This window comes from Falco naumanni, chromosome 5 (assembly GCF_017639655.2).
Source record: "Falco naumanni isolate bFalNau1 chromosome 5, bFalNau1.pat, whole genome shotgun sequence".
Lineage (NCBI taxonomy): Eukaryota > Metazoa > Chordata > Aves > Falconiformes > Falconidae > Falco > Falco naumanni.
Window position 1 is genome coordinate 44,726,780 of NC_054058.1, and position 23,497 is coordinate 44,750,276.

General features: G+C 41.7%; 1 protein-coding gene across 3 annotated transcripts in view; it reads left to right on the plus strand.

Annotated features, from left to right (window-relative positions):
- Nucleotides 1-21,626, plus strand: part of CRADD (CASP2 and RIPK1 domain containing adaptor with death domain) — a 79,119-nt gene extending 57,493 nt beyond the window's left edge. Inside the window, exons 3-4 of one of the 3 annotated variants that reach the window (XM_040594177.1) lie at nt 1,374-1,460; nt 21,266-21,626. In XM_040594177.1, coding sequence (XP_040450111.1) covers nt 1,374-1,460; nt 21,266-21,561 — 383 coding nt within the window. In that variant the 3' untranslated portion in view covers nt 21,562-21,626. The remainder of the gene's footprint in view (nt 1-1,373; nt 1,461-21,265) is intronic. The other 2 variants (XM_040594179.1, XM_040594178.1) reach the window with 2 other exon arrangements.
- The last annotated feature ends 1,871 nt before the right edge of the window (nt 21,627-23,497 follow it).

A 23,497-nucleotide genomic window follows, 5' to 3' on the forward strand; every position in this document is an offset into this window, starting at 1 on the left:
TGTGAGGATTGTCTGTGAGAATCTACTAGCAACGATGTGACTGCTTTCCATTGTTGTAATGCTCATCACCATCCTTCTCTCTTCCCTCAGCATCTTCAGCCTTGAGGCTCAGAGAAATGCTATAAAGGAGAAATTAACCTCCATGAGCATCAGGATGCAAAGTCTGAGCCTTATCAAAAGCTAAAAAGGTTCCTTTCCTTCATTTGGAAGGAACATCTAGAAGTAAAGTGAGTATTGCAAAGTGTGAAACAGGCTGGCAAGACTAATCTTAGGGCCATAAAATATTACCAAGGCAGTTGCCCCATGCAGTCTTTCTGCTCACAGTGGCAGCTGGTCTCATAGGAGAGCTTTGCTGAACTTCCGTATCTGCAGGGAGGTGGCTTGGAAGGGCTACAACAAAGGACGGAGACAGTTCACAGTATTTTAAACTGTAAGTTCCAAACTGAAATATTTTAATGTAAGCTTACTTACAAGCAGTAGTACCAGCTTGGATTGCTAAGGCTGGAAGGATTTTAGAAGCTGGACCTGTAAGTTTCTGTTGAACTTTCCATGCATAGGTTGCAGTGTTTACTGACACTCAGTAATGGTACCAGAACCCAAATTTGGTTTTCATCACAGAATTTGCATTTCATGGTCATGAAAGGTGGAACGTGATTGGCCACTTTCACTTTCCTTTCTAAGGGCTATTTTTAAAGTGTTTCACTTTCTGGCTCCCCTCCATTTGACCTGTGCTGTAATGTTTGGAATAGAGATGCTTCTGGGGAAACATTCTATCCAAACAAACTCCCTTCCACCCTGTTTTTCATGAAATCTTTCTTGGATGGTCACTAATGCTCTATTATTTTTTTTCCATTACATTCTCTATTAAACACAGACATACACTAGAGTTCTCATGATTAGTAATTTCCCCAAACTAAAGCAATATTAAATGCTTTTCTGTTTTTTTTTTTTTTGTATTTTGGAAGGCAATTAGAAACACTATGGTGCTTGCTTGTTTGTTTTGTTTTGTTTTTCTTTGCTTTGGGGCTTTGGGGATTTTGGGGGGATTTTTTTTTTTCTTTGTTTTTCCTGACTATGGGCTGGGAAAAGTGAGGAATTGGAAACCCTGGAAATCCTTGGCACTAAAATCAAAATAAGTTTTTCCCCTTTGGTAGTATGTTTGGAAATGAGGAGAGAGGAGTTGTTAAAGAATTGGTCATTACACTCTGATTTATGGAAACTTTCGGTAGTGACGATGCCTTCAGTTGTACCTAGGGACACGCAAGTTCCTTCTTTCACAGCATGCTGATGTGTTAGGTCTTCCCAAAACCGTGCAGACCATGCAGATGTTTTGAAGACAGAGTGTTTTGAAGACAGATCTTTCCTTTTTGCAGGAGTGTGGCAGAAGAAGAATGAAATATTCATGGGTCCTCCTTGGCTGATTCTCCACTGGGTATGTCCCAGTAAAGAAAGAAATGAAGGTCAGAAATGGAAAACGGGACCAAATGATCAGGGTAGAATTGATGTGAAGGTTTGCTGTGCCTGTGGTCTGTCTGAACCTTTGCCGAAGTCTGGCTTCCCAAGAAGTTGCAGTATTTCTCTATCTTGCTTTATCTGTGCTTTATTATTTTATTTCAAGTCTCGTAAAATCAACAACTCACAATGCAATAAAATTTCTGCTTGCTTTGTTTATGTCAAACATAGATATCTTTCTTCCTCTGCACGTCCCACACCTGGGATAACATGATGATAGGTCTCTTTCTTAGGTCTTCACAGACTTGCCTTTGTGTCAGGGTTTTTAAATCAAATCATTTACATTGTATCCTATTGTTGGATAAAATATGTATTTCATATGCTGCTTTAGTAGCCCAAGTATCTTGGGACTTACATTCTTCCTGCTGGAGTGTTTTTTCAAAAATATCTGGTTTGAGTTGATGAATCTGAAAACTATAATCTGTATTTTTATTATGAGCTTCTTGGCACTGATATGTAATAAATTTACTTCATTACCCCATCCAAGAGAAATACGACTAAGCTGAGGGTCATGAATGTTTCATATCAATATCCTGTCTTTAATAAATCCCGGTCACTTCTGCAAAAAATCTGTCTGCTTTCTGTTTTGGGATGTTCAGGAAGAAAAATAAGGGAAAATGAAATATTTCGGTCTGGGACTTCCTTCCTTTTCTCTGCCTCTTTCGCCTTTGTCTTCCTGGTAGATACCTCCAGTATGTGCTAACTCAGCTGGGCTGCAGCTGAGCCCAGGAGCCAGAATGGAGTTGGTACATCCATACTTCTAGTGGCTCACTTTCTAGAACGTTCTGACCTCTAGCATTTTAAAGCTTCTGCCCTCTGAATCCTAAATTGTTTGTATGTAAGAGCTTCCCACCCAGCCAAATATTTTCTCTCTATGGCAGTGGCAAGCAAAAGGCAGTGTGAGACCAGTAGGCTTGTGGAGCAGTGGAATAAACCAAGAAAACCCAAGTGATGGGAACTGCGTGCTGTGCCTGGCAGGTAGCACGTGGCTGGGGCTTACAGACACTGCTAGTTTTAGTAGTAAGAAGGCTTTCTCGATAGCATTGCCTGGTCCTTGCACTCTACCACTGTACTCTGCCTGTCTTCCCCACAGGCCAGCATCTATGCGGGCAGCTTGTTCTGATTTTCTTTGATTACTTTGTTGACTGGGGATGGACAGACAACCTTAGGAGTAAGCTTGATGACTGTGTGAGGGATTAACCTAAAGTGAAAGAAAGTAGACGAAATGAGAATAAATTAAGACTATATGTTTTTATTCTCATTAGAGTTTCAGGAGATGATCCATGGGACCCCTGCTGGTACAAAAACCTGCTGTGGGGGAAGATGAAGCCACGTCATTAGGTGTAGCTAGTAACGCCACCTGTTATCTACAACAAAAACTCAAGCTGTGTTCTCATAACAAATGAAAGGTATGGCGTAGTAGTTTCCCAAATGAGCTGTGATACCAAGATTTCAGTTTACTTTGGAAGATGCTACCAGGATGTAATTTCATAGGTGGGTTTTCTGGGCTGTTATAACTTGTCAAAACACACTTCAATTACTGCAATTACTGGAATTCCCTGGAGGAAAGCAGCCTTCAGAGGAATGAAACCCACAGCATACCAGCACAGATAGTTTTCCTGTTTGTTGCATAATAGGGTGACATGCTTGGTTATTCCGTGGTTGGTCCTTTCCATGCTGAAAGAAGTATTTGGAAGTGAAAGTCCAGACTGTTCAGTGGCCTTATCTTTTTCTGAAGTCAGGTTGTGAAACGAGGGAAGAAACCAAAGTGAAGGAAGAAACCGAAGTAAGGGAAGCTTAAAGAATTTTCTAATCATCTCATCCCCTCCAGGATGAAGGGGGAAAAAAGATTTGCTGTGTGCATGGAAGACAGGAAGCATGATTTTGCAATTACAGTGTATGACGGAGACTCCAGAAATCCTGAGTTTTTAGCTCTGCCACAGATCTGTCTGCCATTCCCCCCTTTCCTTGCTACAGGTGATATTAAAATCAGCCTGGGAGGACCCTGGAGCCTTGTGAGGAATGACCCACGTCTTTTCTGCCTGATGTTGTTGCAGAATATCAGGATCCATCAGCTCTGCAACACACCTAGATTTCCACCCACGAACAACAGCAGGGTGGATCTAGATTCAGGCCATCGTATGGGTGGGGGTGCAGGACGCTTAATTTGCAGTGTAAATAAAGACATAATGTGTTAGCATTGCTCCAGACAGAGAATGTCTGCAGTGTGCATAAGCTATCCTTTGTTTTGGGAAACACCAGATATTTGGGACCAACACCAGATATTAAAACCTTTGGCCTGAAGCTCTGGGCTTTATTGCTCGTAGTTTCATTTGCTTTTCAGCTCACAAAGCAATACTTTCCCACTCTAAATACAGCTTTTCAGCTCACAAAGCAATACTTTCCCACTCTAAATACAGCTTATCACAACAAAAAATGCATGGTGCTATTGCAGTTGCTGTGGCAGACACTGCACTTAATGAGATGTTCCGTGTGGAAAGCCGCACTTCTACGCAGCACAGCTCAAGGCTTGCTGAAGCTAGGAAGAACAGCTGGCTTGGCTGATGCATGCTCTGTGATACTGAGTTTGGGCTGACACCATAAAATATGACCCATTGATGCTTTATTGCTGGTGTAGGGTTGCTGTGTTCCAGCTGCACCAGCTGGATTAACAGTTGCTGGTGGTCTGCTGAGAAGTTGCGTGTGTGTGTGCAGTTGGGATGTTTCTTCTACTCCTATTTCCAGGGGCAAGCAGACTCAGAGTCATAGAGGAAAGAGAGTGATGGTTGGTTGTCCCCAGAACTCATCATGTTTCCAAGAGCTGTTATTTGTGTTGGTTTGCGTGGAACTTACTTGTGCCAACGATGGTTACTGGACTTTCACTTATATCATGTTTTGTAGATAGTTGTTGAGTTTTAGGAGGCCAACACCCTGCTGCTGGGTCAGGGCAGCATTGAGTTACACCTTGCTGTGCTGGTGAGCCCTGCCACGCTGTCGGAAGGGGGAATACACAGAGGAAGCTGTGCTGCCTTGTGGTCACAGCACACCCCTGGAGACTCTGCTGGAAAGGGTCTGGTTGGTTAACAGCCAAGCCTTACAGGAGTTTCCTGGCCATAAATAAATAAATAAATAAAAGCTGCTGAAGGAATAAAATAAATCAGTATGTTTCTGTCACTGTCTTTTCTGGTACAGTCTTGCCTTATGTACTTCCTATTGCAAATAAGGTTTAGACTCGTTCCTGTGTCACAAGCTTTTTTTTTTTTCATGGGAGACCTAGAATAGCCAGAGCAATGGGTTGCATTCTGCACCTAGTGGTGCAGGCTCTGCTCTGAACCATGTGAATTTCTAGTTGGGAATACAGATTTTCCTAGTAGCCTCAAAAAAACCACCACCCTCCACCACCACCACCAGTTAAAGCAGGAAGATTGTTGTAGGCAGTTAATTAAAAATTGTGTAATGTTAATTATATAGTCTGGCTAGATATGTGCTCCTGTAATACTTAATAGTTTGAAGGAAGGAATTGGAGAGATGACTATTTTTGCATTGGTAAAAAGCGCAACAGTCTTTATTTTTGAAAACAGCCAGGGGCTGGTTTGGCAGCAAAATCTTAACCCAGCAGCCATCATGCTTTGCCATCTGCTTAGACAAAACACACCTTTAACAACGTTGATGCCTGAGCAGAAACGGAGACGGTTTGCAATGTATACATGCACGTCATTCCCATGAGTGACTGTAGGGTCCCAAACCTGCTCAGACCCCAGCCCATCAACACCATTGGAAAATCAATAGCCTCTGTGCCTATTTCTTCTCCTTTATTGGCTACTCCAGTCTCTGCCGCTCCCTCTGTACATGGAAAGGCTGCCCCGGCTTTTGGCCACTCCGGTCCTTTCCTTGCTCACCAGTGCTTTCCTCCCTCCTTCCCAAACATGAGCAGGCAGTGGGGATTAACACCGGGGGTGTGCAAAGCCAACTGGCAGAAGGAAAGCATCACAAGCTGTGCATCCACACTGGGCTACGGGATTTGATTTATACAGCTGAAACTCTGAAAAACAGTTTGCGAAGATACAGTTCAAGAGAAGACTCCAAGGTGACATCTTGCCACACTTGAGGCTGGGTTCTGTGCTAAATGAAACAGAGGTACCAGCTGTCTGCTACCTTCCACATCAAATGTCAGTATTAAGTGGACACTGATTTAGGGAATTTTAAATTAAAAAATGGCTTCTGAACCTCGCTGAAGAAAAAAAGCCCCAAAAAAAATCTGTCTTGGTGGAAAATTTTTGCGGTTTTTTTTTCCAACAGAAGCTGAGGAAATCATTATTCTCCCTGTCACTCTCCTTCCTGCTTGAAAAAGTGGGTGTGGAATGAGGGAAAAGGCTGGAGAAGGAAGAAAAAAAGAAAAAACCAAATTCATTATTTAAAAGTAGGAAGGGATTTTTGTTACGGAAAAACTTGCAACATACCTTTGACACAGCAGAGTCTACCCATCCAGTGGGAGAGCTGCACCCCTGCCTGACATGGGTTAGGAGACAGACTAACTGCCTTTCTGTGATGGAGGCACATGGTGGTGGCACCCTGCCCCAGCTCCAGGGTCCTCCGGCAGCTGCAGCACAAGGCAGGGAAGAGAGGTGGAGGAGATAGCAGACAGTGACAATAGACTTAAGTCAGTGCTAACAGTGGGAAACCAGAAGGAGTCCACGCTTTGAACTTTCTGGGAAAATCTATCACTGTGTAAATGCAGACATCAGAATTTGACGCACAGGTGTTTTTTTCCAGATTAAACCCAATGCCTTAAATTCCGCCTGAAGAAACCGGCAGAATAGAGCTGAGGTGCAGACACTGGAGGATGCTTTGGTAAGCAGTGACAGTGGATCAGCTCTGCTCTTGGTGTAGCTTTTCATGAATTTTTGAGAAACTGTCATGACAGCACCTGCATGCGCAATGAGCACAGATAGGAGATATTTTTAGATACCTTCATGAACTAGCTGTGGTCACTGGATGACTGAAAACAGAACAGGGCAGATCTTAACTACCTCTGTCTTGAATGCATGGGAGCTCCTCTATGCAGGGCTTTTCTAGCTCCTCAAAAGCTTTAGGAGGATCTGCTCTGTATAGAGCTGTGAGATCAGAGCTCCAGCCTCATCCCAAGCTCATATGTGCATATGTATCTGCATAATATTTTAGCCTTTGTATCTCAAATGGCTACTGGCCCCTTTGGTTGTCTGCTCCCTTTGGTTATCAGTACCTCTGGATTTCCAAATTCCAGTATGTTCAATACCATACTTGAGATTATTTGGGACAATTTATTATTTACATTTCTGGGATGTGGTCAATTAGGTTCTCTGATTAAAGCTGCAGAGGCATGGCAGGGCTCCATTGGCATCTGAAGATGGGCACCTTTCAAAGCAGTGGTCATGAGTAGAAAATCCAGCATGGACGAGCTGCTGGGCTGTTGCCTTCTGTGGTGCTTTTCCTTTTTTACCTGTGTAGGCCCAGCTCTTTGGAGTCATTTGAACGTAATCATGGCAGTCTCTGTGTACATAATGAATGCAAAGCCTTTTTCACAACCCACACCTGCAACTGCAAACTCTCCAGTGCAGTGTCTCTCCTCCTGTGTTTGTATTTAACAGAAGGCCAGCCTCACAGGGAGTTTCCAGACAGTGCAGTGTGGAAGCCACAAAATACAGTAGTTCAGATGTAAGAAGGGCTAGGAGGCTGTTTGTTCAGAGTTCCTGGAAAGCTTGGGATGGTGTACAAATGAGGTAATATCTAAAACATCTTCAAATGTTTCTAAAGCAAATGTTGCACAATTAAATTAAGGCTTCAGAAGAATAAAAAGTAGAGTCAGATTTGTTTTTCTGTTGAACAGGACAAGTGTGTCATATTTAATGATTCCCATAGAAAAATGTGGACTTCAAAATCAAAGCCACAGCTGTGTTGTTAGTCTAGTAAAGTATATCGGATTGGGACACAGAGAGCAAACTGTTGCATAAAACCTGAGCAGTTCTCACCACCTCTTTCTAGTGTTTTGTCTTTTCCTAGGCGTTCTCTTTTGATGTAATATGGGTATTCATGCAGTAATTATATTTTTTCTCAGGGTCAGAGACCGATGAGCACCAGAGCTGTGCTGCAGATTGCTTCAGCTGCCTCCTGCTGTCCCTGCATGTAGCTCTGATTTTATTTCATAGATATTCTCAAGCTGTGTTTCTTAATGAAACTGTCTTCAAAATAGCAATCCATGGGTTTACAGAACTACAAATTTTTTACAGTTGTGTATCTGAGACAACTTTATATGTTGTTTGGAATTACTTCATTAAGCTTATGTTCAGCTGTTCCAAACATACTTCTGTTCCCTGTAAACGTTGTGCTCCTGCCATGCTTACAGACACAGGCGTCTTTGGTTGACCAAGTTTCTCTACTTGCATGTGGAAATAATTGCATGACACAAAGAACAGTATTAAAAATTGCTTATACTTTCCTTGCTTTGTGTACAGAAGGGGTCTGTTGAGTCTCTTTGTCAAATGCTTTGGATCTGGGTTGTTTGAAAAGAACTAGTAGCTTCTGGTGATCCAGGGATCCTTTTCTCAAGTCTCACAATCTGACTGCATGGAGCTTTCTGAAAACATTGAGGCTCTTCATACTTTTCAGCTTAACTGTGCCCATTCACTTGGCAATGTTGGAAGTAAAAACCTTCATAGATCTTTAAATTCCAAGATGCCTCGAGCAAGGAGTTTTCATGTGGTACCTGAAGTTCTCAAATGATTCAATTACAGTATAAATGTCACTGAATAATGTCTAGTAAATAATGCCTTCAAAAGCCCAAGTCATAGCATTACCCTCATGTTCTTGTCAACCTCTTTTGTGTAGACAAGAAGCCCTCACTTTCAATCTACAGAACTGAATAAAGATATTTAAATAGCCCAGTCTTGTGGCTTTAGCACACAACTCCTAGGCTGTATAACAGTTTTAGAAAGCTGGGATCTCCCAAAATCAGGGAAAACCAAAGCATTGCAGCCAACTTTTCTTCTGTCTTCTGCACTTGAACTTGTAAACTTGCTCATGAACCCTCTGTGCCTGTCATTAGCATATTTACACACACTGAAGGGCAAGTGGAAGGTCAGGTGAGGTAGCTGGGCACTGTTTGTGTGGTCTGCACACAGCGAAAGTTAGGTTTGCATATGCTGATGTGGTGTGGCACATTTCCGCAAATGGAAATTTGAGGCCACTTTTGCAGAATGTGTTAACCTCTCATCACCAGATTGTTCAGCGCTTCTCTGAGGAGCACACACACAAAATTAGGTAACATGTTGAACATGAAGCTGAAAATACTTAGCCCTGTCTAACACCAAAATCAGTTAGAAGGGTCATTGCAGGGTGTGTTTGATTTCTTTAATAAAGTCAACCAATGCATAGCAGTTAACATCTGAAGAAGGGAGGAAGAGAATGATGTGGATGTTTACGGTTCTGGCACTGAAATATTCAGCATTACAAAAAACCCCACTGATCTCTTTGTTTCTGAGTTTGTAGAACTAAGAAAATGTTTCCTTAAGGAAAAAAAAATACCCTTTTTTAAGATTGCTTTTCCATTGTTACCTCTAGGAGGTAGCTATGATGTCAGGAACAGTTGTTGAGGAAATAACAGCCCTTCTCTCTTGTTCATAGCAGGATTTCAGTTTTGGCTCCCCCAGGGACACAAGAATCGTTTGTATTCCTGCATCTCTGGGATGGAACAATTTGTCTAGTTTTTTGTTTTGCCTTTTGGTTTTGTTTCAGTGTTTCTTAGATTAGGTATAGCTGTGTAAAAATCCCAAACCAAGTAAAACAAATCTTTCATAGTCTGTGTGATCTTCCAGTCTTTTCATTTCTGATGTTAAAACATTTGCATTTCTGATTTGCTATGTACAAAAGCCAAAATGACTGAAATTTCAATTCTGGATCAAAATCTGGCAGCTAGTAGACTGCAAAACCATGAGGGAAAACATTGTTCTATATGCATGAGACAGGAAAATTAATGTCTTAAGGAAAAGATTTTTTCAAATGTTTAGGTTTTTCGTATGAATTGTCCCACCAGTACTAGCATAAATCTTCTACAGATACCGTAAGAAATACAAATGTTTGATTTTGAACTTGCTTCAGTTGCTTTGGCAAAACACTATCTCTGAGAGAGTAACAGAATAATTGGGTTTGCAGCCTTCGGGTGCATGGCTGTGACTGTGAGTCACCTCATTATTTTCAGTAGTGTCTTGGGATCTCTGATGACTGCAGCTGGTCAGTGTGTGGTGTCACACGGTACAAGCCGTGTCACAGGGCAGCCACAAGCCACGCCAGTGAGCGCATCGCAAGGGATGTTAGGTCAGTGCTGACTCAGAGGGGAAAGGACTACTCATCAAACCCGTGGTAGTATAAAGTGCCCTGTGAATTAGTACCTCTGTTTATGAAGTGACTTCACCCACGCTCCCATTTTCATCCTTTTTCTCACAGAGCGGTGTGACAGTTCCCTAATCTGAATTTGTGGAAATGAAATAAAAAAGGGGATGAATTTGACTTGCAGATACTTAAGACTTTCATATTTTTTAATTAAGATTTTGAAAATATATGCATGTGTATATATATGTATACCACACACAAATACAATCTCACATTTGCTTTACAGATAATTAAAAGTCCTATGACTGTGACCTTCTAAAATGACTGACTGCCTTACTGGTCAGCTGAAGTTACTTTCGGACAATACTGATCTGTCAAACCAGCCGTAATATTCCAAACCAGTTTCTTTCAGGTCTTCAAGTGACTTAGCACTTGAGAGGGCTGTTTGCGATGCTCAGCCTCCCACAAGTCTGGAAATGGAGAGAAGCAAATGACACCACCTGAAGCTCTCCTTCCCTACGCCTGTGGAAAGCCCTGCCTTCTGACTCAGGCTGTTGAATTGCACTTGGCAAGCCAGGCGTAGAAACCAAATGTAGCTGAGCAGTGTATTTTAGTACCAGTACCTGTCTTTTCCTGTGGATTTTGAAATGTCAAAGAGTCTACTAAAGTTCGTAAGTCTTTAAGGCACTGACACAAGGAGGAAAAAAACAAACCAGGACAGAAGGGTCTAAGTCCATGTTGCTTATGGCATTCTGTGAAGTCTTTTACACCTGTGCAAAATGTCGGTAATGAGACGCAAAACAAACCTGTTGCATTTTATTTACTTGCTTGCGTGGGTGTAAATGAATAAATAAAATGCCAAGCAGTGGAGGATTTGGCATAATGATAGTACTGTTTTAGCTTGCTTTGCCTGGCTTGTTCTATTAATATATGTTTGTGGTCAGGAAGGAATGTAGTCTCACTTCGCTAAAATCTGAAGCTCGGTAAAGCATAATATGTGCAAAATTAATCTTGGTTTGACACCTGCCAGGCAAAGATCTTCACCAGCCAAAGGCATTCTTCTTAACCGAGCTCCATCTGTTGCACAGATCTTCGGTTCTGATATTTCTAACTACTCGAGCTAAAGCAAAAGGAGGAGCGAAATTGAAGAAAAAAAAAAAATCTCTAGGAGGAATGAACAGTTTTATCAAGGCTAAATATAATGGCTTGTTTTCATACTTGGTTTAAGTCCTGTAAGGGAAACATGTACGATTAGTTGTGTTACATAAGAAAACAGTCCTTCATACTGGCAATGTGATTTTTGTTGTTGCATGAAAGGAATGTTAATAGCTAAAGTCCAAGCGCACAATTTTGTTGTTGAAGTGCTGCAGCCTTTAGAAAGATTTCTTGGTAGGAAAGTTGCTAGTAAAAAATTTACTCAGTTATCGCACTTTGCAAATAAAAAACCCAAAGAGTCTCCTGTGATTCTTGCACGCAAAGAAGCAGCAGGATTAACACTTGCCTCAGTTCCTTGAAAGACAGCTCAGGCTATTTGAAATAAGCATCCAAGTAGTATCTGTCAAAAGATGTTGACTTCCAATCCCCTGACAAAAGTTATGTGATGAGTTTGTCACCTAGCTGACAAAACAATCATTAATTGCTCCATTTGTCTTTGTTTTGCACTTTAAGTGAGTTACTCTGTCAGAGCTGCCCTGCCCACTCCGGTGACATTTGCCCCCTATGAAACCATGAGAGGTCTACTGCAAAAATGAATGTACTTTTGATCATCTTGACTTCATACAACCATGCGCTGGTGGTTAATTATTATTTCTGATAGCGTGGAGAAGAAATTTGACTGAGGGAAATGATGGCTTTGTGTGCCTCAGACCAATAATTAGTGGTTATTATGAGTGTTATCACACACTGTTGAATTCACTAAGAACTGCAGAGCATTCAAAAGTATATAGAAATCCATTGGTATACTTCAGAATTTGGTTTTTTTCAGCGTTATTTCTAGAGTTGACTCCTGGTGTGACTGCCAGCACGTAAACCAGAAACTCTCATCTCTGCTTTCGCAGGCTATCAGGTAGCTTTGTATGTCTAACAACTAGTTGCACCTGGCTTTCAAAAACTGATCATATATCTTCTTTCCATATAACTTTTCAAGTCCTATTTGTTCATTTGGAGAAAAAATCTTTGGCCAAGGTCTAAATGTTTGGTATCTATATTGAGGCAGCTCCTCCAAGTAATTCCTAAAAACTCAGTTGTTCCTCAGAACCTCCCGGGTAGATTATTTTTTTTTTTTAGTGTAATGCTGCATGCTGAGCTTGTTCATACATTTATACTGAAGGTATCACTGCAAGGATAGCATTATTAGCTATGGCTTCAGTGCTAATGAATGTAGCTTATTTACATATCACAATATAGAAATTCATAGGAAATACCAAGCAAATTTTTTTTCCACTTCAGTGTCTACAGCAACATCAAGTGCTGCTAAGAATAAAAAAGGTATAAAAACACAGAATAATTAAGTCTGATCTTGTCTGTAATGTAGGATAATCCTGCTTGAAAAGAGAGCAGATATAGTATGTTGTGTTTGTGTTTTCTTTGCATAGGTATTCTTGCCCTTGCATGCATATGCAGTTGCCATTTTATTTATGAAATTCATTATTTGATTTCATGGTATGCAACAATAGAGATATACTATGTGGGATTATAATTAATGTTTTACATGGGAAACAGAGTAACATCTACACTATTGCTGAAATTTCCTCCCTGCACTGCCCAATAAAAAGCAGACGAAGAAGTGAAAACCCAATCTCTTTCAACTCCAGCGATAGCTCCCTATGACTTAAAAATGATGAAAACTTAAGACAGCATGAATTTATTTAGGGACTTCTGTCAATCTGTTTAATTGGATTAATACTGAAGGCCATCAGTATAGCAGAAATCGGTGGAGGTACATAACCTCTGAAACAGATTAAAAAAATGTTTGGGAAAACTGCATAGCTACTGGAGGTGAATAGTGGGAATACAACTGAAAACTTTTGTCATGAAATCTGAATGTTTATGTTTCAGGTTTTAGCAGTGTGCTGCCACATCTGCAGCTACTAGGCAGTCATTAGCAAGTGATAAAGAATATACAAATTAGCTGTTGGTATTGAGCCAAAATAGAAACATCTGTGTTCTTGAATTGCGTGTAGATTTACAAAATTTTATGCTGTCTTTTTTTCCTACCCTAATACCCAAAATGTATTTATTGTCACAAAGCGTGATGCTTTAGAGCTCACAAAGGAGAAGAGACTGGCAACAAATGAGGATATATGTACTTTTTAATTACACCAGTAACGCAGAGTCCCAGCAAGCTTTTGGCAGTAAGGAGCTGAATTTGGTACCGTGGGTAGATTCTGCTTCACTTGAGGGAGACTGTTTAAAATTGCCGTAGATTTGATTGTCACGGGATCATGGCCACAACTGATTCTGCACGTTGGCTGTCATAGTATTAGATTCCAATTTATTTAAAATAAGACAGAGAACTTCCTATCTTTTACTGCAAGTCATAAAACCCAGCATGATATGGAAGAATGCAGCCTGTCTGAAAAATTTATTTCATATTTGCTTTCATTTTGATTAGTGCCTTTCATAATGTAATTACAAGATATGGAAATGTAAATTACTGTGATAGAAGTATGCCTACAAGTGTTTTATGATCAATAATTAACAGAGGTTGGTTTTATTATTGCACATTCTGTCTGTTAATGACTGTTTGCATTCATCAGATCAGAAGTTTTTAAGCTACAGAAACTTTACAGTCCTGCATTTGTGAAGCATAACTGTGGCATATACTCAGCTGAACATAAAATTCTCTATCAAGTTTGTTTCACTGTAACATGGTCAGATGAAAAAAATGCGCTGCTTTCTAAACCTTTGGTTTAGGTGTTTTTCTTTTGGTACAGATTCCACTCTATAGTTTAGTCTGGGTATTTAACTGAGCAAGATTTGATTTTTATTGCGCTAGATAAGATAGTGTTTCTTCTTAGGAAGGTAAGTAGGCCTGTTGTTCCTGCAAAGGTGCAGGATTTCCCTGTGCTGAGCCAGCTCTATGGGGGGCAGAAGCGGGAGTTCCCAAGCAGAGAAGAGAGATCAGTGCACACTTGGCAGTCATCGTTAGATGGAGTCCTCTGAGAGTCTCAGATGGGGTGAAGGAGGTGGGCATCTCTCTGATAGTGAGCAGAAGCCGCCAGAGGAGGCAACCAGCGCAGCTAAGTGGAACAGCTACCGCAGTCTTGTATCTTGCAGCTACCCATGTAACTCACCACTCATGTTTGGCAGGAAAAACAGAGAAACAGCTATGCCTGTGCTAAAAGCAGGAGAAAGCTATACATCTTCTCCAAATTATTTCAATCTTTTATAAGTTATTTTAATCTGAGTGTATTAACTTTATATATGGGAAGATATCTATAATGGGGTCAGCTATCTGTCTTCAAATAGTAAAGGATTTACAGTTCAGTTTTTCTCGCTTCTTGGTAAAACACTTTTTGGAAGCACCTGACACCAGGAGGCAGACCTGGTGGTTTTGAATAGACTTTAAATGGGCTGCATGATCTGTGTTGTTTCAAGATATATGGAGAAGATATGTATATGGTAATAGAGACGAGAAGTATTTTTCCATGTTCTCTGGAGCACAATTATTTGAAGCTGTTGCAAAACACTATAATGTTCCCTTCCCAGCCTTTGAATCAGTCCAGTTTGCATTAATTAGCAACAATGACAGTGACAATAAGAACAACGCCCAAATTATGTAGCAGGGGTCAGTTTCTGGGTAGCCTGTTCTACTTTTTTAATGATCAGCAATTTGAGCTTGTTGCTTGTGATTGAACAGGTCCTGAATCAGACCCTTCTAAAGTTCACAGCAACAAAATAACCTTATAATGCTTCGTGATCATTTTTAACTTGCACAGGAGGGAGGAAGCGCTGCGTTCTCCATACAGGCCTGCCAATTGTCATATATCCAGCGTGATACTTTCCCATCTGGCACTCTAGTCATTCATTGCTGCAGGCTGGCTTGGAGCTTATGAGTTCGGATTTGCTGTAGGAAGAGGGCAGGCATTTGCCTGCAGTACCACCTGTTAGGACAGGGTTGGGAGAGAACAGCTGAACAAGGAAGCAGAAGAACAGCCATGCAAGTGGAGGCCCACTGTCACCTCCCATCTCAGCCCCTTTTCTAACATATCAAGCCAAGCCCCCCCAACCCCTGCAGTTACCCAGAACCTTCTGTTTATTCCACCCTTCTCACCAGGACCTCCACCATGGTCTGGTCTTCAACTTCAGTGATCTACAGCACCCACTGGGATCCCTCAGAATGCTTACTCTTTACTTTCCCTTTCATCCATTATCTCCAGCGGCTTAAGGGGGGCTACAGCTCTCAGAAGTCTTCGACATCTCCCTTTGTGGTAGTGTTACATACCTTCCAATTCAGGTTCTGCAACCCCACCTCATTGCTCTTGAAAGCCTGTCCCAACCTGATCCGCCAAGTGTTGTTCTGCTTCATGACCCACTTTTACTGTTGTGCTCAGGCCAAGGGGATTTCACTTTAAAGCAAATATACCTGGTTATGTGCAAGTTGTTTGCTATTGTGACATTCAGTCATTAAATAATTTCTGGAACATATACACAGCTGCCAAAACACACAGCGCACAGTCTTGGCAACCATGGCCATGCCCATTCAGTAGCCACTGCTGGGTCTGTGGCTCAGGCTGGTTGAACAAGTGCACTGCACTCTGAGGGGGCTGGAGGAAAGCAGAGCCTGGCACAAGATTCTTTGCATGTTTCCCTTTAGCTGAAGCGCCCCAAATGTCACTGGCTGCTGGCGTGTTAGCCATGATGGCTCTCCGGAGCTTTGAAGTCCCTTTTAGCATAATTTCCTATAGTAACCACAGCTGTGTGTTCCTCTATTGCGAGCTGTCGCGTGTCTGCATGTACCCCTAGTAGCTTCTGAACCTGTTGGCCAACTTCAAGAAGCCTGCCTAGGTTGCTGTTGCGGACAGAAGCAATGTCATGAATGTCTTGAGAATTGGTAAGCAGCTGGAGAAGTCCTGAAGCACAAGTCAGCTGTAGGACTGACACCTGGGGGAAACAAGGCTTCATTAGTTTGCTGCTTGTGGACCTGCTTAATCTAATTTTAGCACTTCTCAGGGAAGAACTGTACTCCAGATGCCAGGAAAGACGATTAAAGAGGACTCTGAAATGCTTGCTTTGAACTCTTCAGAAATTATGAGCAGGATCTGGTAAGAGGGTCAAGTGAACAACAGTTAGTGACTTGAGTAGAGGTCACTGAAGGACTCTGTACACCTAGCAGTAGGAGATGCTGAGGCCAGATGCATGCCTAAGCAGTTAGTCCTTTTTGCAGTCCCATTCCAATTAAGCAGTGCCTGAAGCCCAGAATCACCTAGCTGTTTCTGGTATGATTGTGTAAAAATCAGAGCATTTGCCTAGCATTGCTCCTGCCAAGGGCTCTTGCATGCAGTTTTGTTCTGTTTCAACATACCCTTGATTCCCAGGAGTTTTCTCTCCAACAGGCCCCATTCTAGAGAGTGGGAAGCATTCTTGACCCTTCCCGGGGAAATCTTTTTATTTTTTGCTGGAATGATTTATCAGGAGAAAGGAGATGAAGAGGACCATGACTGTGTACCTCAACATTAGGTTGTGCAGCTCAGAGGGACCTGAATTCCCGTCTCCTCTGCCAGGGCTGCTTATGCTATCCAATGAGTATGTACATGGTCATTTAATTGGATGAAATACAGAGTCAGCGCTGGAAGCAGAGACCAGTCCCCAGAACATCCTTTCCCAAGGGACAGATTTGTTAGCTAGTTATTGGGTAAGAGGTGGGTCATTGTATCCCTGGCTCTCCACTGGTCTCCTGAACTACCTGTGGAGTTGCCCTTGCTGGATTAGGTAGCAGCTGATTGAGACTCTTTCAGCACTTTGGATTCAGGTTCATCATTTCCATCAAAGTCCCTTTTACACAGCAAAGAGCAAAAGCCAAAAAGCTGTTTTTGTGTTGCATCATGTAAAAATGTATTGACTGCATAAGGGTGAAGTCTGCCTGAAACTTCCAACAGATGCTTTTGGTCGTGCACAGAGGAGTCATACTTACATGCAGAAGGGTCCTTTAGACAAAACCATGAGGCACTCTGGGCTGCCAGCAGTTCTGGGGGATCAGCTGGATACTTTGCAGATCATCCAAAAATGACTCAGCAGTTTTTGCTGCTGTGTCCTGTGTTGGACCAAGCTCGCTTGCTCCCCACTGGGTTCCAGCAGCGTGGAGAGTGGGAGGTCAGTTCCTCGATGCTGATAAAGATTTTCCCATGGTGCAAGACAGCCTAAAGATGATCTCAGCTTTTTTCATCACCTAGGGATGGTGATGAGAAAGCAAAAGCAAAAAAATACCTTTGAGTGATTCAAAGCCCATTTTCATTGCACTTTATCTTGCGTCCTCCCACTTGTATCAAGTGGAACAGAGCTGGGCGAGTTTATTTTCCATCCCCCTGATTGTTGCAATATCTTTTTGAAGTTTCCTACTTAAAGCTGGAGAGGCCCTGAAGAAAAAGAAATGCAAAAGTGGCAACTGGCTGCCTTTGCCCCATATATAGCTTTGGTATCTGGGTTACTCTGTTTTTTTCTGGTACGTATCTGTGATACTGTCTATTAGTATCCAGTTCTGTTTCCCGTCCACACTCACCAGCACCTTTTTATCTCCTGGTCTGTGCAGTGGTCTGGAGGCACAGATGTACACACAGGCCAGAGGTTGTCAGCATCTCCTGTTTTTTAATTAGGACAAGTAGGATAACAGCTTAGGGTGAATGAGCTTTCTTGACCAGGAAGAAGCACATTCCCTCGTGCTGCAAATTTGAATAGGAGTTGTGGGTCTTTCTGTGAGTCGGTTTCAGCTCCAAAACCAGGGTGGAGAGTGTCCTGCCCACCTCCAGCTCGGAAAAGGGGAATTTGCATGGTCCCAAGCACCATGCCAGTGAGCTGGCTGGCAGTCCCAGGAGAGCAGCTGAGCACTAGGCTGGCTCGCTCTCCAGCACAAAGCTGTCGGCTCCCCATACCTCAAGGACTTGGTGGCTTCAGCATGAGTAGTGAGACTTCAGCCTCTAAATCTCCGCAGCATGCAGCTCTGGCACTTTGTGGTGTAGACTGTGCCCACAGCTGGACTTGGTGTTTCACTTGGTGTGCCTGCTGGAGGTGACAGCAGCGCAAATTGCCTTCTCCAGGGAAACCCTCAACAGCCTCTGCTGGTGCCCCAAACCCCATTTCTAACAGCGCAGTCCTCATTTTGCTAAGCTGAAGCATATACCTAACGTAAACACGTACACATGTCTCCACATTGGATCCACCTAAAACAAGAAGAGCCTTACATTTTTTGCAGAATTGAGGTCTCAGTATCTTAGACATACCTTTCAAAAGCAACTGCAGGTTCTGCATAATTGAAACTTTTGCTCTAATCTCATTACCTCCCTCAGGCAGTTCCTGACAAATGGAGATTATAAGTGAGGGTACGTAGTAAACATAACTAAAAAAAGGCATCTTTAATATTTTTGCAATGTGTTCAAAGCAGCTTGGGTGCTAAGCACAGAAAACTCATTTCCCTTTTACCTGAAATGGCATTATGTTTATTAAATTGAGGAACATTAATCCTAGAACATATCCAGATCTTTTTGTGATTTTGCATTTGTCATAACCAAAAGATCTCGCTAAATATTTCTCTGTACCTCTAAGTAATATTGCCCATCATGTAATACTTGTTTCAGATTTTCCTCAGTGACTTCGTATCAGAACTGAAAAAGAGCTATCATAGAAAATAAAATGGGACTAAAATAACAGTCCTTTGTATTAAATTTAACATTTGGCTTCTGTCCCAGAATTTTCCACATCCATATTAGAATCAGATGGTAGCATAAGATGAAAAGATTTCCTGGATGGGTTTTATTCTTACTCTTATTAAAGGGCTGATAACAGGCTGAAGGCAAGATACTTGTTGTAGTAAAAAAATCTGCCTAATATCAAAGGCTGGATGGACGAGCTGACATGTATTATTGTTAGGCCTCCCTGCTTGATCTCATTTCAGTATCATAAAAACATTTTGCTAGTGCACATGAAGTATAAAAATTCCAGCATGAAAGCATAAAGCCCAGGCTGGCAGGTAGTGCTCCTTTGGGCACTTGGTAGCTTATGGCACTTATGCTTAGTAGCTGACCATAAGCCAAGGCAAGGTAGTGTTGGTGACAGCACAGTGTAGCTATATTTATTTTAAATTTTAGTTATTATCAAATATTTGCATTCGTGAAAGGCGCTTCCTCGTCCTGACTTACCTGTGGAGTAGGTATCGTGTCTGATGTGACAGCACAGGTCAGCCCCACCAGTATTGCTCAGCCTTCTTCAGGAGCCTGGGCTCTGTCCCCAAACCAGCCACTTGCCTAGGGTTCCTTTGGCAATCTGGAAACAGAAAGATCAAAGGGACCTAAACACTCTTCAGAAAGCAATTTTCCCTTTACTCAAAGCAGCTTTGTATAGTACTTATGTGTGATTGGGCTTAAATTGTACAAACATTTGCAGGCTCTGGGTATTCTATGCAAAAACAATTACTTTTGATAAAATGAAGGAGTGGTGCTTTCTAGTGTTGCTGTTCTGCTGTAGTGGAGACTGTGAGCATGATATTGGAGCTATAAATTAGATTTTGCAAAGCAGCTCTCATGTAGGGAGTCTGCTGCGTCAGACCAACAGGCTGTAATCAGCATTTTCTTGGGGCTATTTTTGCACTGGTTTGATGCAGTATGTTCAACAGTAAAAGTAGAGAACCAATTGCAGGCTGCATTGACCCTTCATTTCAGCTTGTGATCACAAAAGGTATTGAAGAGCAAATATGCTTCATAGATGTCTTATGCTGCTTTTCTAAATGCAACTTTTTAAAGCAAATTTGTATGTGGCAGAGAATTGTTTAACCAGCACTAGATGTTTGCAGCATCAGCTTCAACATCTGAGCTTATACCCAGCACTCCTTTTACAATCAATGGAAAGAAATGTGCACATTTAGAGGAGTAATTTATCTGATTATTTTAGGCATCTTCTTCCCAATGAGATGGATTGTAATCTAGAACAACCTATTTCTCTCCTTTGCAATAATTAATCCTAGTATAATTAGTTCAGGAGGGGCTAGCCCAAGTTAGATGAGATGAATCCCATACAGCATGCTTCTGAATAACACTGTATTATCACTGTATTAACATTGTTTGTATGAATGCTTTTTTTTTTTTTTTTTTTTAATGATCAGAATACCATAGGGAATACACAGAGAGATCATTTATGTTTGTAAGAAATACTTGGATTGTTCCCTAAAAGTTTTTTAGTACTGATAATTACAGCTACCTTAATGCTTCCTGTGCAAGCTGTTTCAGTAGTTGCATTGATCCTGTCCTCCATGACTCAGGTACCAGTTCAATGCTGAACATCTTCTGGGATGAAAAGCACATTCTGGGGTGTGTTGGTGCTTGGGCAATACTAAGGAACATAGGGCAGAAATCTCAGAGAACATGGGACTTCCTTGCACTCCCCTGAGAATAGTTTCAAGGAGGGCCAGATGAATGGGACTGTAGCACATACATGCCTGTTTTCAAGAGTGTTAGTACAGCTGAGATAAGGCATAAGCATAATTTGTGTCAAGGAACAGTGCTGATGCCCTGTTCATTTGGGTTCACCTGAACCATGCTTATGGGTTCATTCAAATAGAAGAAAACGCCCCAAAGCTGGTCTCCTCAAGATGAGTTTGCCATAAATGACAGGACACAAAGAGTAAGTAACATCTTAGGAGACAGAAGAATTCCCTGTGAATAGCTCTCAGCAAAAAAATAGTCATACCTAGTAACTAAGGAATCAAAGTTATTTCTGAATTGTATAAATAGAGTCACAGAATAGGTGTAATAAAGTATTATTGGTCCCATATTTGTCCTTTGTCGCTATATCATACTGGTGCAAGCAGATTGACTTTCAGAGGGCGATGGCTGCTGGAAACGTGTTCTTTGAAAACCTTTCTTGTTCACTACCCCAAAATCTATAATTACTTTTAGAAGTCTTGGCTTTGGAGTAGAATTCTGATATCTGGGTTTCTGACCCCCAAAAGTAGTGTACTCAGGGTGCCCTAGTATGGTCCACTGAGCATTAGTTTTTGTCTAATTAGTCTTCTGGTTGATTATGAAATTACTTTTTCTATGTATGTATTCTGTTTCTTTAATTAATTCTTTCACCCTCAACTTTGCTTATTCCCTCCTTTGTCAAGGTCTTACATTAATATTTGCAGCATTGCCTAGTGACAAGGGTATGCATTTTCTTTTTCTTTTTATTTTTTTTACAGATATAATTGAAATTGCACCATGTGTTTTGAGGACTTCACCCACAGATCAGCAGCTGAACAAGCTTGCGAGGAGACTGGGACCTGAATGGGAGCATATAGTTCTGTGCTTGGGTTTGTCCCATACTGACATCTATCGATGTAAAGTCAATCACCCTCACAACCTGCAGTCACAGGTTGTAGCTGCATTCGTCCTGTGGAGACAGCGTTTGGGGAAAAAAGCAACAATCCAATGTTTGCAAGCTGGTCTGATGGCAGAAGAAGTGGATCCTTCTGTGATACAGTACATGCTTGAGTGAAGCCTTGCTTTTGATTGGGAGCTTTCAAGTACTCTGTTAAATTAAATAAAGAGGATTCACGGAAATGTATGTTGAAGATCTGATGCTTCAAACTGAAAAAAAAAAAGCAGTTGGGAACTGTGGTTTTATTAAGCTTAAACATTCCAGGTTTCTGTGGCATCTTGTGACTTGTAATTCTTTTCATGCCAGATTAATTTTTAGCAGGCATTAAAAAATGGATCACTTTTTCCTGTTCACTTTGGTACTATTCCAGTGGGGATATAGGGTGACACTTAAAGTCCTTGCAAGCAGGCGGCCCTGCCGTGAGTGCAGCAAGGTTTCTGGTTTCATTGCAGGAGCAACACTTGTTTTAACCTATTTTCTGGACTATGTAGGAGCCTTTTTTACTGCTGTTCCATGCTCGTTCCCTGATACCCCTGAAACAAGAATAATCACTGTTACTAATTTAACAATTTTACAACAGTTATTGCAGGTGGCTAATTTCGCATTTATAAAAGTTTTAGCACATATGGTTTCTTGCTAGGGTAGATGGCTGCCACCTTCATCTGCCTTTGAAACTGGCCCTAAGTGGAAGTAACAGGAACTGAGTGTGCCCGTGAGAGTTTCTGCTGTTGTTATTTAATGGGTGTGGATGGGCACCATGTACACGTGCCATCTTTTAGAATAGCACAGATGGGGAGTTCTGAGGGAAGAGACATGCAGTAGAAAAGTGACCAGGAGATGGGCAGGAGCAGGCAGAGTGAGAAGGGTCGTAAAAAATGAGACAGCTTCTAAGCTGTCCATGTTTGTCTGCACTAATAAACTGGGAGACAGCCTGGTGCCTGCTGGGTCTTTGTACTGTGCTCTGGATCCAGGCAGTCTTGTTTCACAGTTTTACTCTTAGGTCAGGCATCCATAGGCACCTTTCTCTGACCACCACGTGCCCAACAGGGCAGTGAAGCTTGCAGGTCCTTTCTGCTCAAGATGAACTCCCCAGCGCTCTCCTTCCAGCTTGTGCCATCCACCAGACTCATTTGCTTTTTACCAGCTTTTGTGCACCTAATGGGGGCAGCTTTGACACGTCTGTCCCCGGTTCTTTGCCAGCTGTAATTGTACCAGCAGCGATAAATGGATTTTGTCCAGAAAAACACTAAAGCTTGGGCTTTTCTCCTCCTTCCCTCCTGTCAAGGAGATTTTTTTCCTGCTGGAAGAAACCACTGAGGTTTTTGCTGGGGATCAGTCTACAGGGAATGTAACCAAAGGTGAAGGAAGTGACCAGCTGCTCTCTGAGCCCTGATGAAAGAGGCAGAATATGTTTTAATTCTCCCTGAGCTGTTTGCTGTACAGTAGGTGAGGAACAATGTTTGGATGTAGGGTTTCCAGGTTTATTTGTGAGCAAGTTGCGGTAGACTTTTTCATCTACAGAGTCATTGCAAGTAAATTCTCATCCTCCAAGATCTACCCTATATAATTTAACAACTTAACAGCCTTGTCAGAAGTCTTTATTGGGGCAAGAATGAACTTCACTGCCTTTCCGTATTTATTTATTTATTTATATGTTTTCCTATACCCAGATTTTGGAAGACATCCAGGAAATTAGGAAAGACAAAGAGATTTTAAGGAAATCCTGTCTGCCTCTTTTTTCAGAAGCATGAAAGCAGAGAACACATCCTTGCAGGATCAGCTCCTGCAGGTCCCAAAGCAATCTGGTGGTATTTTGGTTTTAGTCTTCTGTATGCAGTTCTGATCTTCAGTAAACAATGATCCTGTTATACCTCACTCAGATCTTAACTAACCATATCCTATTATGGCTGCTTATAGAGTTTAAGCGTATCAACAAATCCCAAATAAACAATGCAAATCAATTTAGGCCTTAGGATTTACTTTTCTGTTTCATGATGCTTTAATGCCAGATTATTCTTTTTTTTGATTGAAAACCATCCTAGAGAGGTGTACA